At 39.0% G+C, this 13,957-nt stretch overlaps 2 protein-coding genes across 4 annotated transcripts; both read right to left on the bottom strand.

Moving 5' to 3' along the window:
* Positions 1-404: 404 nt before the first annotated feature.
* On the bottom strand, positions 405-6,422 carry LOC131321010 (acid phosphatase 1-like). 2 transcript variants are annotated; one of them, XM_058351990.1, is made up of 4 exons: positions 5,947-6,422; positions 2,728-3,103; positions 1,308-1,517; positions 405-737 (listed from the first exon to the last, which is right to left on the bottom strand). In XM_058351990.1, exons 1-4 carry the CDS (start codon positions 6,227-6,229, stop codon positions 560-562), a joined length of 1,047 nt encoding a protein of 348 aa, XP_058207973.1. In that variant the 5' UTR covers positions 6,230-6,422; the 3' UTR covers positions 405-559. The 2 variants fall into 2 exon arrangements, with proteins under 2 accessions (XP_058207973.1, XP_058207982.1); XM_058351999.1 differs by lacking the exon at positions 5,947-6,422 and having other exon boundaries at positions 2,728-4,683.
* Positions 6,423-10,111: 3,689 nt separating this feature from the next.
* LOC131321001 (large ribosomal subunit protein uL14) lies at positions 10,112-12,838 on the bottom strand. 2 transcript variants are annotated; one of them, XM_058351979.1, is made up of 4 exons: positions 12,679-12,838; positions 12,301-12,585; positions 11,362-11,403; positions 10,112-10,356 (listed from the first exon to the last, which is right to left on the bottom strand). In XM_058351979.1, the coding sequence occupies exons 1-4, from the start codon at positions 12,689-12,691 to the stop codon at positions 10,274-10,276; spliced, it is 423 nt and encodes a 140-aa protein (XP_058207962.1). In that variant the 5' UTR covers positions 12,692-12,838; the 3' UTR covers positions 10,112-10,273. The 2 variants fall into 2 exon arrangements, with proteins under 2 accessions (XP_058207962.1, XP_058207956.1); XM_058351973.1 differs by having other exon boundaries at positions 10,112-11,403.
* Between the last annotated feature and the right edge of the window lie 1,119 nt (positions 12,839-13,957).

Here is a 13,957-nt window from a genome sequence, read left to right as displayed (position 1 = left end):
ACAAAAGGAAAAAAGATGATAAAAGTCCTTACTACCAGTGAAATCATCAAGTCATGTCAAGCTCCAAAAAAAAACTTCGTTTTAGTGTCTAGTGTGGGTCCTTGAACAGATCTATGTATCATGGAACTAAAACGAAAAATATGGCTACAGGTTTATTACTTTTACAAGGGAGGAAAAAAGGGTGTTTCGTGTTTCTTATTTTACCTTTCAAAACCAAGTTTTCGCTTTGGATGATGATTTTGGAGCTCCATTTTTATACGCATGTGTTCCACCTTTAACGTGAAATTACTAATAACTTTATGTACAAAAGTGGAGCATCTGGGTACAAAAGTGAAGCGTCAAAATCAATTTCATTGGCCTTTTCTTCTTCCACACTTTTACCATGCAGCTTTTGGTTTTCCTTGTTGGGGAAAAGCGTATTTAGATAAGCAACACAAAAACAAGAATCTCAAAGCCAATTCCAATGTTTTAGTTGGGTCAATATGGCAGCTGCCATTGCCACAACTTAGCAAGTCTGATACAAAGGGATGATGAAGATGAACATGGTGATTGGCGAACTTCAGGAAACATAATACAAGGAATTTGGAAGCTTGAATGTTCTCTTTGCAGCTGGGAGTCCATCAAAACTGCTCCACTGATCGCCGATGATTCCCCATATCCGGTACCCTTCTTCAACCAATCGTTTTCTTACCTCGGCTTTATAGCTTTGCACTTCCTTGTATTCATCTTCTAATCCCCTGTATCCAAGGTTCATACATTATGAGTCTTCAAGTAATTGAGTAAAACAACCTCTAAAACCGAACGAGGCTTTCCCCCATCCGCATTTCAGGAACCTTTAGTTTTGTACCCATGACATGGCACCTCAAAGATAATATGAGGGTCCCTCAAGGCAGAAGCCAGTGAATACCTTAAAACATAGTACTTTGGACGCGTTCTTTATTGCGTAAAATTTTTAGAGCTAAATATCGAACACCTATACGGGTTCAGACTGCCACATATTATGCAACAGTAGTTTCCTACAACCCGCATTGTAAGAAAATCATTCTCTGCCATTACTTAAGCTTCCAAGAATAATGTATATACTCAGTGTGTCACGAGGGGCATTGAATCTTGTGCTCTCAAAACCATGTTTCCATGTACCATATGCAGTACTGCAGTCTATCTGATCATGGCTCGAGATTTATGAGTTTCGAGATTTCGATCAAACTATACGTGCTAACATACATTAAGACATGGAAACAATGATTTTCGGAAAATAGAAAACCTCATGCTGGTAACAAGTCCTAAGGTAATTAAGTTGTCAGTACCTCAATACGAGAGAAGTCCAGCCAGGATACCCAACCTTGATGAGGTTGTCAACAGTGGCATCTCTGAGGTGTTCCCTTCTTGAGGAGATCAGAAAGATCTTAATCCCCTTTCCTCTTATCTCATGGTACAGTTGGAGTGTGTGCTCAAGAGCTGGTGCCTTAGTCTCCCTCATCCATCCTTCCAAACAAGTTACATTCAGCTTCTCCCCACTAATATTAATACATCACAAATCAAATCACCAACATGGCAGTTACAAACAAGTCTGCATCTTTGAAAATATGAAGTTGAGTTATGGAGAAAAGGAAATCCAAAATCCATTGTTAATGACTCAGCTAGCTATGGACTAGGGTTAGGACCAGACCAAGTTTGGCTATAGCCTCAAGGCCGTGTTTGATTGAGAGACTAATGGAGAAGGGATAAGGTATCCTGAGGTTGTCAGAGAGAATGATTTGTCTTTCTTTGTTTGCTGATCAGTTTTTGGAAGGATATAGTAGAAGGGACATTATTATATCAAGAGATGATAAATACATGGTTTGTTAAGAGTATTATTTAGAACGGGATATGTAAATACTGGTTTATTTTGTATTTAATATGAGTGGATATATATAGCTAGGTAGGTGGATTGATGAATTTTATTGAAAAAAAATGTACTTCGTCATTAAAGAGGGTGTTCTCGTGGTTTGATTTATTGACTTAATATTTATTCTCGGCAAAACCACCAACAGAGGGAATACGGCAAGGATAGGGGGAGGGAGTCACTTTACTATGCCCTCCGGGGATAATGGTATCGGGGCCATAGGCAATCCCCTTCTCATCCCGGTATCAAACTCTCAAGTAACAAACACCGGATGAGGGTGAGGCGAAATGACTAGTACGAGACCATAGGTAATCCGCTTCCTTTTGACCCCTAATAACAAACAGGCTCAACACCTCACCCTAACAAACAGGCCCGGACACGTGAGGTGCGTGTAAACTGATCTGGACGTGTGAGTTTTCAAAAACTGGTGTGCAAATGGTCCTATCCGGCTATTCAAATCCTCAACCAAACATGGCCTAAGAACCCAGAAAAGTGGGATTCTAGGAACTTTTCTTGGACTCTCTCCTAGTTTTCTTTGGGACAGAGGATTTGTGTCTACAGATGTCTCTACATTCAAATCATTCTGTTTTCCAAGGGCAGTCCAAAACCACCATTGCTGGAAGTTAAGATGATCTTAACTGTAATTTCCTCGCCAGAGCACATTGAAACAGCTTCAAGTAATCACCTTTACTCCACCATAGTGGCATAGTTTCAAGAGTTTCCAAAAGTTTTGATGCTCTCATTCACCATGTTAATTAGATCTAAAAAGTACTTATCTTTCCCTTCAACTTCTCACAGAGAGAGAGAGAGAGAGAGAGAGAGAGAGAGAGAGATTTACATACCCAAATTGGTGTTTCTTGAAGTAAGGCAGTGTGGACAAGAGGGTATCATCAACATCAAAGATCCAGGCATCTTTACCGTCACCCTTGAAGTTACAAAATTGACTGCTCAAATAGAGTGAAGACTCTTCCATTGCCCTTTCTGAGTCGGATTTGTACTGACTGGAAGTCATGTACTTGCCGATGTGGTCAATGCACTCTTGGGGGACTACATCGAAACCCCTTATGTTGTTCAGCTCCACATTCATCCTCCAGCTCTCGCAGTACTTCTTCAAATTATGATTGTTATCGCCATTGTGATTACCCAGTTTTGCTGATTGCATATGCCTATTTTTCTGGTACTTCAGAATGTTCCAGTTCTCTCCACCTGCTGCCAAGCCTGTGAAGAGACTGGCGATGGCTAGAAACAACCACAGATCCCTTCCCATTTGCATATGCGTATGCATTTCAGAGAGAGAGAGAGAGAGAGGACGATATAGCAATTTTTATGGTATTGTCTGAACACAGATTCTGACTCAATCGGTTCAGATTTGTTTTGCTAACATTGGTATTGTTTGATAGGTGCATGGCCATCATTTGAGGTCACATGGGCTGTAGACTTTTAACGGCCTTTTTTTGGAATTCAAAGTTTGTGTACAAATATGAACGAGCACAAATTCAGATAACTCACTTAATTGTGTCCGAAACCATTCTATACACGTAGACACTACGAAATACTAATAACAAGGGCCTCACACACATTGAAACACTATTGACATACCTGTGGCTGTATCTAAATCGGTGTACGAGTGTATGCGAACATCCCATTTTTCTTTTGGAAATCACATGGTTTAGGTAAGCAGGTGTTGTAATATAAGTTGAAAATGTCTCCTCTTCTTCTGTGGATTGAATAGGTTGGACGCCTACAACCCATTCCATGTTACTTCCTCCGTCCCAAATTGCACGTTCCTTATGAAAAATCGTGCAATTTTCGGTTCAAAGAATAAAGTACCATAGCATACCATTTTTGTTGTAACAATTACACTTCCCAAGTGGGTCCAGTTTCAATAATACCCGTCATTACCGCCCAAGTCTGATGATTGATGTCCTTCATGTCTTTTGTTATGCTATTCTGTTTGGATATGATTTATTAGGGTGGTGCCTCAAAAGAAAGAAAGAGAAATTTAGTCTTGGCATGCAAAGTACTACTCCCTCCGTCCTCATTCTTTAGTCTCTTTTGGGAATTTCAACTAATTAATGGAACACGAGCAATGCACTTTTGAAAACTTATTTTTCTCATTTTACCCTTCAATCATTACATTTTATTATTTTTAGTACTATTAATTTAAAAATAAAAGGGTAAAAGAGGAAATTTCTTATTTATTACCCATTTAGTTTTCATATGGGACCATTTTTTTGGAACGGAAAAAAGTGTTAATCGGGACTAAAGAATGGGGACGGAGGGAGTAATAGATTGGCACGCAAAACAAACCAAAATGCCAATTAGGGTGTTTCTGTTAAACTAAAAGCACTAAAGCTCATGTTTTCAAGAATTTCTAAGCAGGTCATTCTTCACATTAAATAAAATACCATTTAGCGCTATTTTATTGGTATTGGATTACTCGTCATTCCACGGAAAAAGTAGAAAGATAGGAAAATGATTTTCGCACTTTATAATTTTATAAATACACTCCAAAAGTTGTGTTACACTCAACAAAAGTATCAGAAGACAAATTCGGAGTGCGCTTTTAGAAAATTTAGAGTGCAAAACTCATTGCCCGTATAATGGGAAATCATAGTAATTTTTAACTTTGATTAAAAATTTTTTTTTATCCACATTCTAACTTTGATTGAAAACTAGATAGAATGGTAAAAGAAAAAGAAATTAATTATAATATCAATTTCCTTGTACCCTTGGCCTTTTAATTTCTGTAATTTTCAAATTCGATAATTAATAAATTTTTGCTGATAAAAAAAAAAAAAAATTTCAGGGATCCAATGCTTGAGTGAAGCCTTGAAGGCAAGAGTGGAGTGCATCACGAATTCTTTCCCCCTGCGAAAGCAGAGGGCTAGACAATGACTAGTGGAAGAGGGCCCAAATTCTTTGGCTCCATCATTGGATGCCAATTTCGCATGCATGAAATTAAGGGCATCTAAGCCAGCTGTCTTCTCAAACTTCAACAGCCAACAGGTATGGGAGGTGGAAGTGCAAGGTTTTTTTTTTTCTTTTCACATCGTAAAATGTAACTCTGTTACGTTTTACTAACTAAAATAAATATTTATTCTTTGAATTAAAAATAATATATCATGAGAAAATAATCTATTTCATAAAATAAAAAATAAGTATTTAAAAAATTAAAAAATTAGCGAAATGAGGCCTAACTAAATACTACTAACTAGGGACAGGGCCGCTAGCCGCTCCATTGCCTTCCATAACCAAAGAAAGAAACCGGACACCGAGCATTACTCCTTCAGCACTACTAATAATCTCTCGCTTTAGTGAGGTACACACTATCGTTAGGCTTCAACCAGACACTTTTGACCCCCAAAAATACCGTATTATCTGCTAGGAAATTGATTTCTACGCTCCTTTAATTGATGCAAACACTTTTTTTTTTTGGTTTTTAACAGGTGAATTTACATTGAAATTTGTAAAATGCGTATGCATGCGGTGCCTATTTCTTAAATTCATCGGCTAAAAGACAAAAAAGGAGTGTCTGCGTCAATTAGAAAAGTAAAGAAATCAATTTCCAATCTGCTAATCTCCAAAATCCAGCATAAAGTAGAAGCCTTTAAATTCATAAAAGCACATGTTGTGCAAGAACACAAATCATATACGTCGTACTCGTAACATCACCATCAATTTTTTTCACTTACAAAAAGCACGAGAATAGCTAGCAATTCTGTGTAATGCAATCAAGAAATCGAACTCGAGTAACTTGGCCTAAGTCACTGGCCTCGCATGGTTAGCTGATGAGGAAAGTATTTATGGGATCAGATTAAAATTCAACTCACTGCCCAAAAAATTTGCTGTCAACACAAAACTAGTACTAAAATAAAATCTCATCACAGTAGTACTGCTTACAGTAAGTGCTACCAAAATATAGGCAAGGGATTGATTTGGGTATTAATCCCCTCTGAAACAACTGACAAGGAGAGAGAGAGAGAGAGAGAGAGAGAGAGAGAGAGAGAGAGAGATTCATCTTGGAGCTAAAGGAGAGAGATGGTCATCCAAGCAATTACCCTCATCAAAATTCTGAGAATAGCTACGAATATCATAGCTATACAGAGCAATAGTACTGCTGTTTCTTTCCCTTCTGAGAGCCAGCTGCTTCCACTGAGACTTGAGCCTACAAAGCAACTGCCTCAAAAAGTACGGTCCGCCGCTGCCGCCACCGCGGCATTCCATTTCCTCCCTCCTCCTAAAGCAGACCGCAGCAGTAGAGCCGCCGCTGCTGCACCCAATTCTCCTCCCCCACCTGGCCACTTGGATCCCCTTCAACCTCAGTATACTCGAAGCTTTCATTTGCTTACCAACTTTTCTCTCTCACTTTGACCCTTCTGATAAATGGGTATGGAAAATCTGAGTCTTAAAAGAGTATCACGGAAGTTTTGTTGTTGTCTAGTAGCAGGGCAGGGGCAGGGGCAGGGGCAGCGGCAGCGGCAGAGAGAGAGAGAGAGAGAGAGGACAATGGGTGTCGTTTTCGAATATGCTGAAGGGATTGAAAATGTTACCATGAAACCGCTATAGTATTTATTCAACTCGTTTCTTTTACGCTCTGGATGGTACTCTGGTCCCATTCTTGAGATAAAAGGACAACACACTTTCTCTCTCTAGTGGTGTTATGTCATTGTTCGTGAGACGACGCCATTAAAAGTGTCTGGTCGTTGTAGACCCCATTTGAGAGTAGGGGGTCTGGAAAGTATTAGACTATTAGGTGCTCATGGGCACTGCCAACCCTCCGCATTCTCACGGATGGCTCGGACGGGAGACTGGAGAACAAGCATGTTGTCCCTTGTGGTCACTTGCGAACAACAGGAATTCCGATTTCCATGTGAGACGAACATATTTTGTGGAGCCCAAGGATTACGCCGGTTAGTCGGTGGATTTGCTCATCACACAATTGATCAATATTTGATTCTTAGGATGAGACCGCAAGAAAATATTTCTTGTGAATTCTCTAATCTCAGTGTGAATAGTCTGCTTTTGACTAGACTGGAGAGGGGATTAGTTGAGATGCGTATAAGTTAACTCAAACATCTCTAACCATCAAAACAAAACAAAAAATACTTTCTAGTGTGAATTTCGCTTGACAATGCTCCAAGAACGGTCAATAATTTTCCAGCGATCACATATCCCATTCAAAGTTAATCGGGTGGGTATTATGCAAATTGCAAAACAATCATGTTACATGATCGGATCACGCGATCTTATTAAGAAAAAAAAATAAAAAGGTAAAGAGTCTCGTGTCGTTTTTGTTGTCTACTCTTGTAATACGGGGTGATTTGGATTAAAAAGTCGAATAGTAACTTTTTTTTTTATTCAAAAAAATTTATCATTTGTTACTTTTGTAACCAACTTTTGTAACTTATTGATTCGTCTAGATGAGAAGAATCGGAAAAGTAAAAAATTTTGATCGAACTCATATTTTTTCTTTAAGAGGAAAATTTTAAAATCAACCCAATATGTTGATAATAGTAAGTGTGTGAATGTGTATTAAAGGGTGTAAAGAATACATAGAAATACTTATTTTCCTTGTCTTCTAGTAAATTTATCGTTAGTCCAATGGGCTGACAATAGCAAAATTGAATTTTTTACTTTTCCGATTTCTCTCGTCGATACGAATCAATAAGTCACAAAAGTTGGACGCAAAACAAACAAATACAAAAAAAAAATTGAATAAGGACAAAAAAATAAATCATTCAACTTTTTAATCAAAACCTACCCTACGAATATGATCGAGATTCTTTTTTGGCTAAGCAAAAGGGTGGAGGAGGGGATGGGCTTAGCAACCTTTCTCTGGGCGTGACCATAGAGACTCTAGAACAGCGGCGGATTCCGAGAGGAAAAAACCAAATTCGAAATGACGTTGTTAGCACGACTTAAACTCGAGAACTCCCGACTCATCCAAATCCGATGGGAGTAAGCCTTGACCAACCAGGTGGTCGAATATGGTCGAGATTAGTAGTATAAGGTTAACAGTGTCTAATGGGCTTTTTCTTTGTTTCTTTTCATTTTTTCCTCACAAATGATTTGAGTGGATATTGTAAGATGAGCAGTTCTCTGTCACAGAGGTAGACCCAAGGTATCCGATCATCTCATTTCATGTAGGACGGGAAGAAAAGACTTGCTGGCCTTTTTCAAAAAGGTGTTCCAGTTACTGAGTACTTTAATGGGCACATTATCAAGTGGGTAGACGATTTGATGCCAAGAAAAGGATAATTAATATATTTATTTAGAGTTTTCCTTTGAAACGCATATGGGGAAAAGTTGATGTATGTCGGTAAATCCCGAAGCCGGATTCTCTGTCCGACCCTAATCCGGACAGGAGCTTGTCCTACCTCTCTCTCTTGATCGTTGATCTCGCAAATCAAGGGTTGAGAATGAGTCAGAACAAAAAGTGCTCGACATATCTCAGTCATTGATTTGCAGGATCAACAGCCGAGAAAGGGTCGAACATGCCCCTGTCCAGATCGAGGTCGGACAGGGGATCTCGGCTCGTAAATCCCAGTCCATGTCTAAGTGGCTGAGAGAGAGAGACTAGAGAGTGACCTACTAACCAAAATCCATCCAGTATTCACCTAAAGACTCACTTTCTAAGCAACAACGTTTTCAATAGGGCCAAAGTTACAACCGAGGCGAGGAGTTAGTCTATGTGTTTTCAATGCAAACAGTACAGAAGATGACTTCATTCACACAAAATATCCCCCCAAATTCAGCACATAGAAACAGATCCCGGGGGTTTCCACATCGGGAGTTTGGGTATTGTGTGTGTTTAAAATGTCTATTATACATCTCCTTAGTCAGCAAATATCTAGGTAAGTTGATATGTAAAATTACCCTCTTGTCCTCATTCCAAGAAACAGATCCCTAGGAGCATCTCCGGTTCTCAGAGCAAGGTTACAGTACATACCGGAATTGTCTAAACTCGGTAACACTGATAGCGATAAATCCGAAACGGTACCAATATTTCACCGGTACCGATACGTACCATACCAGTACATACCGGAATTGTCTAAACTCTAATAGCGATAAATCCAAAACGGTATCCAGTATTTCACCGATACCGATACGCACCATACCAGTAAAAAAACCAGTACTCTATCCGATAAAGCATTCAGAACCTTGCTTCAAAGACTCAATCAATTTAAAATCTGAGAGAGAACCCTAAAAACTTAACTTCAGTCCCCTTCTTCATATCAAATTAAAAGGGACTCTTTTTCTTCACCAAATCAAGAGAGAACCAAACCCAAACCCAAACTCAGATTTGCAAAGTATATTTTATAGTGGCTGTGGGTGGTTGATGGTGGTGGCCATCATGTTTTCCGATGCTGGTCAGCTATTTCCGGTGGTCGGCGGTGGTTTTCAATGGTTGCATGAGGTGGCTATGGTTCTGGCTAAGATTAACAGAAGCCAGATCAAGGGGTCTTTGAAAGTCTCCGGCTGGGTTTTTGTGGTGGTGCGGACGTTGCTGGTAGATCTGCTGGTAAATTGAAGGAATCACAGAAGAGTGAGATCTGATGAGCAGCAGGGGATGGGTGACAGGCAGCAGTAGTGATGAAGGCATTTGAGGAGTCACAGAAGAGACTTGATTAGCGGCAGAGTACAGTGGTGAGGAGCTGCTTAGTTGAGGTGTACGACAGAACCCATACAAAATCTGAGTAAAGAGCATGAGATGCTCGTACCAAATTGAGCTTTTACTCAAAAGCCACACCATATTCAGGTAAAAAATTGAGTAAGAACTGGAGAAGCTCCAAATCTCTAACCACTAAATTTGGAATAAACACTCGATATAACCACAAGCTACTTGTCTACTTGAGTAGCTGAAATGTCGTGTTAGACACCCAACCAACACTGATGATCTTTCGAAGAGAGTGAACACAAATATATGGGACACAAAATACAAAAACCTGTACTGTAGATAGCTGAGTAAGGATTACACTTGTGTAACAATCTTTCTTGTGATGCAAAATGAGACCCACAACGTTCTTATTTGATGATCCGAGTTGTTCATGCAAAATTAAGTGGAGAGGTCAGTATCCATTAGAACAAATCACATGAGGGCCCCAAGAGCATTTGGCAAACCACAAAGGGAAAAGCAGAAAAGGAAAAAACAACCACCATCAAGGCTAAATCCAGGAAATGATCCTCATGAAAAAAACTACCAACAAACAAGAAACACAAGCATAACCAAATTAAGCATCACATGATAACTGTGAACAAAAAATGTAGTCTCTTAGTTCAACCACCCCACTTAACACACCTATTAAAAATACAATTTCAAATACTAGCAAAATCGAGTTGCAGACGAACAAAACCAGTTTTTCCAAACACTTTGGATCGATACTCTTAAACAATAGCATTCGCAGCACTAGCTATCCTTGGCCACAAGTCAGCACACTCCTTTCCAATCGGACCTGTTATTGCAGATCCTACGAATAACAAAGCAGAAAAGAAATGTGAATAACTCACCAATACATTCAGCACTTCATGACGATATAGGGTGTGTGGATGCAAATCGTAAATGATTTAAAGCCCTAGAGCATGCAATTTTACCTAAGACGTGACAAAACTCCGAACTTATAAATGTCTAAACACCATCTCACTCGCGGAATAACTCTTGGAAAGAAATAAGATTCTGACATTTTCCCTATCTGCCAACTTTGAGTAATATAATCGAGATGATTCTTGGCACTCATAAACTTTCATGGGTCGAAGGAGCTATTCGTTTGGTAGCCCGTCTCCCGGTCAGTCCGAAATGTCAATAATTACTAAGATATGAGATTACAAGCAAGTAGTTCAGAGATACCAAACAAACAATAAAACCCAACTACAAACCCAAACTACACAGAGAACTGTCGCAACAATCAAGATGAAACAAAAAAGATGGAGGTGAAATGACATGAAATTGCGCCAAGGAAATAGCCCAGAGGTTGGGCAAGTGAATTTGCTGCTCATCAACTCAATGGTTCAAGCTCTCATAACCCCTTCCCTCCACCTCTAAATGGATTGAAAACAAATAAAGAAATTACCTTTTTCTTAAAGACTTGGTGGTATTATGCAAAAACTTGAGCAAAACAAAATTCTACAAAAGTATTAAACATTGAAAATCTGGCTTTATTTCAGTAAGAATGTACGAACATCACAGTCACAGCCTCAAGTACAGTGATCAAAAATCCAACAAGAAAACTATTTCATGTCATATACAGACAAACACCTCAGCAAATTTTGTTGCCAGTTCCATTTGTTTCCATTTCCATTGGGACATCATAACTACTACTGGTTAAATGAGTGCAAATGAGCTCAAATGAAGTGTGTCCCATTCACTTTAAACATTATAAATTTGGCCATTATCTGAAACTCAAAGATGTTCCATTTACTCCACGGTTGGTGGGATTGGTTCAACGAAAAAACATAAAAAATATAATAATAATTACCTTTCATTTCACCTTTTGGATTCACAATGACACCAGCATTATCTGCACATACGAGAAACAGAAGATCAGTAGCAAGTCTCCACGTCAAAGATCTTTAATCTAACATTACTTTAAAGATCACATTCGGAGAAACGCCAATAAATTGCTAGTTCAAAATCCTAATGTCTCACTGCAACGAAATATACAACACCAATTGGGATCAAATAAACAAGTTGTCTCTCAATTACCTGATAGGTTGTGGATCATTAACAGATAAATTTCCTTAATTACAAGGAGTATCAGAAAATAAGGAGTGCTGAGTGAAAATGCATGTTCGTAAAGCAGCATCAAAAAAATCAAACAAATAGAAAAGATAAGATATAATACAATCAGCGGAAGCATAAATGACATGTATTTTTTTATAAATTAAAAAAGTCTATTCCATATAATGAGACGATTGTGCGTATACACATAACAGTAGCCATTTTTACATGTGACTACAAAATAGTTGATAACTTGAAATTTTAGGGGGTTTTCCGCATATATATAGAAAATTTAAGAATTCCATATAACGTTTCCAAATTAACTTCCAAAACTGCAACAATTAGAACATCTCCAGCCCTTACCCTTTTAATTGACTCAGAACCAAATTCTGTGTAAATCCCCTCCAGACTTACTCAAGTCCTCAACTCAAACTCGTACCAAATTGAGTTTTACTCAAATTTTTTAAGGCTTGTACAACTACCTACCCCATTATTAATGAAGCTTTAACTCAAATTAGCCCCTATATTTGGATTTTTCCATTGAAGTGCTTCGTACCAAATGAAGCAGGGCCGGAGATGCTCTTATAAAAGTGATTCCCAAACACTCAAAATTGAAAAATGCATAATCTACAATCTCATAATTAAGCTCCAAAACAGGGTCTAAGAAAAAGTAATATACGAATAGTGAAATAATGACCTTCGAAGTACATGAAGACGCCATCCTTTCGGCGCCACGGCTTGCGCTGTCGGACGATGACGGCGGGCATGACCTTCTTCCTTAGATCGGGCTTCCCCTTCTTAACCGTGGCCATCACCATGTCCCCGACGCAAGCCGACGGCAAACGGTTGAGCCTCCCCTTGATTCCCTTCACCGATATGATGTAGAGGTTCTTCGCCCCCGTGTTGTCGGCGCAGTTCACCGTCGCCGCCACCGGTAGACCCAGCGACATCCTGAACTTGTTCCCCGCCGAACCTCCGCGGCCTAAAACACAAAAAAAAATATTACTATCAGCGAGCGGACCAAAATAATACTAGTTGGAGTTTGATTTGGTAAGATCTGATAGTTCGTTCGTACCTCGCTTCGACATGTTGGATCAGCACTCTTCGTTTCTCTGTGCTACGCAGCGCAAGGAGGAGCGACTGCGTCTAGGGTTTTGTTTGGTGAAACAAAACTGGAAACACGGTCTAGGGTTTTGTGGAGTGGGCTGAAAATTGGGGCGGGTGAAATCTGATTTATCCAACTATTGGGCTAGTGGGCCCAATTTATGAGAGGGATTTTCCTTTGGGAAAATGACTGTTTATGACGTATTTTAATAATTAATACCCGTCAAGTACAAGCTAAGAACATTTGTTAATGTTGAAAATGTCATTGACGGATATTAATTATAAAACACCTCATTAACCGTCATTTTTCCTTTTTTGAACGGGTAATTTCGCTTCTTACTTCAACCCAAAAGAGAAAATTTCCTTCCTTTTTTAAAATTTTACGTGTCCTTTTTTTTTTTGGGTGGAAGCGTAACAAATTCAATTAATGGAGAAAAGTACAACTGTCACCGTAACAAATTCAATTAATGGAGAAAAGTACAACTGTTGCCGTAAGATGGAGGGCGCCGGCGACAGACGAAAACCAAAACCAAAATGCAAAGTACAAATTTTGAAGCGTTTGTACGTGAACCAAGAAAAAATTTGCAGGAACGATCAATTCTAAATTCGTGATGGATAGATACCAGTGCTAAGTGTTGTGCTCGTTGCTCAGTGCCACGCTCATTTTTTTCTTGTACAATTCACAATTGTTTTATGTAGCTGTAAAATTTTGTGTTACAGAGTGACCTTAAAGATACTATATTGAAAAATACTTCCCAAATATGATGTCAGTTGCAATATAGACCCCCCCAAAAAATTCATGCATTGGAATTTATGCATACGACACGGTGCATGAAATTTTCAACTGAGAAACTTTTATAAAACATGGTGTGCAAGTAGAGCACATGACACTCAAGATATGATTATATATCCCCTAGAACTTCCAATAATATAAATTCAACAAAGCAGGCATGCATTTAGGACCCTTTGGCTTCCAGATGAATCCCTCAAATGGCAAGTAGCTTCTCTATCTTATGGGATAGCAGAATCTATATCAAAGAGTTATGAATGAAAAATTGCAATTTCCAAAATTGCCACCATAAGGACTTCAAATTTATATCCAGTCACATTTTTCAGTGGAAGAATTCCAATCCCCATGCCAGATTACCAGTGCGGCAACAGGAGAAATGAGATCAATAACCTTGCGGTTTTTCTCTCATCGGAATAACCCTGCAATGAGGAGCCATCAGAAGTAGTAGTAATTCCTTCAC

Source organism: Rhododendron vialii, chromosome 1a, assembly GCF_030253575.1.
Source record: "Rhododendron vialii isolate Sample 1 chromosome 1a, ASM3025357v1".
NCBI classification, from domain to species: Eukaryota; Viridiplantae; Streptophyta; class Magnoliopsida; order Ericales; family Ericaceae; genus Rhododendron; species Rhododendron vialii.
Note: the sequence above shows the minus strand (reverse complement) of the source record. Positions and strands in the feature narration are given on the sequence as shown.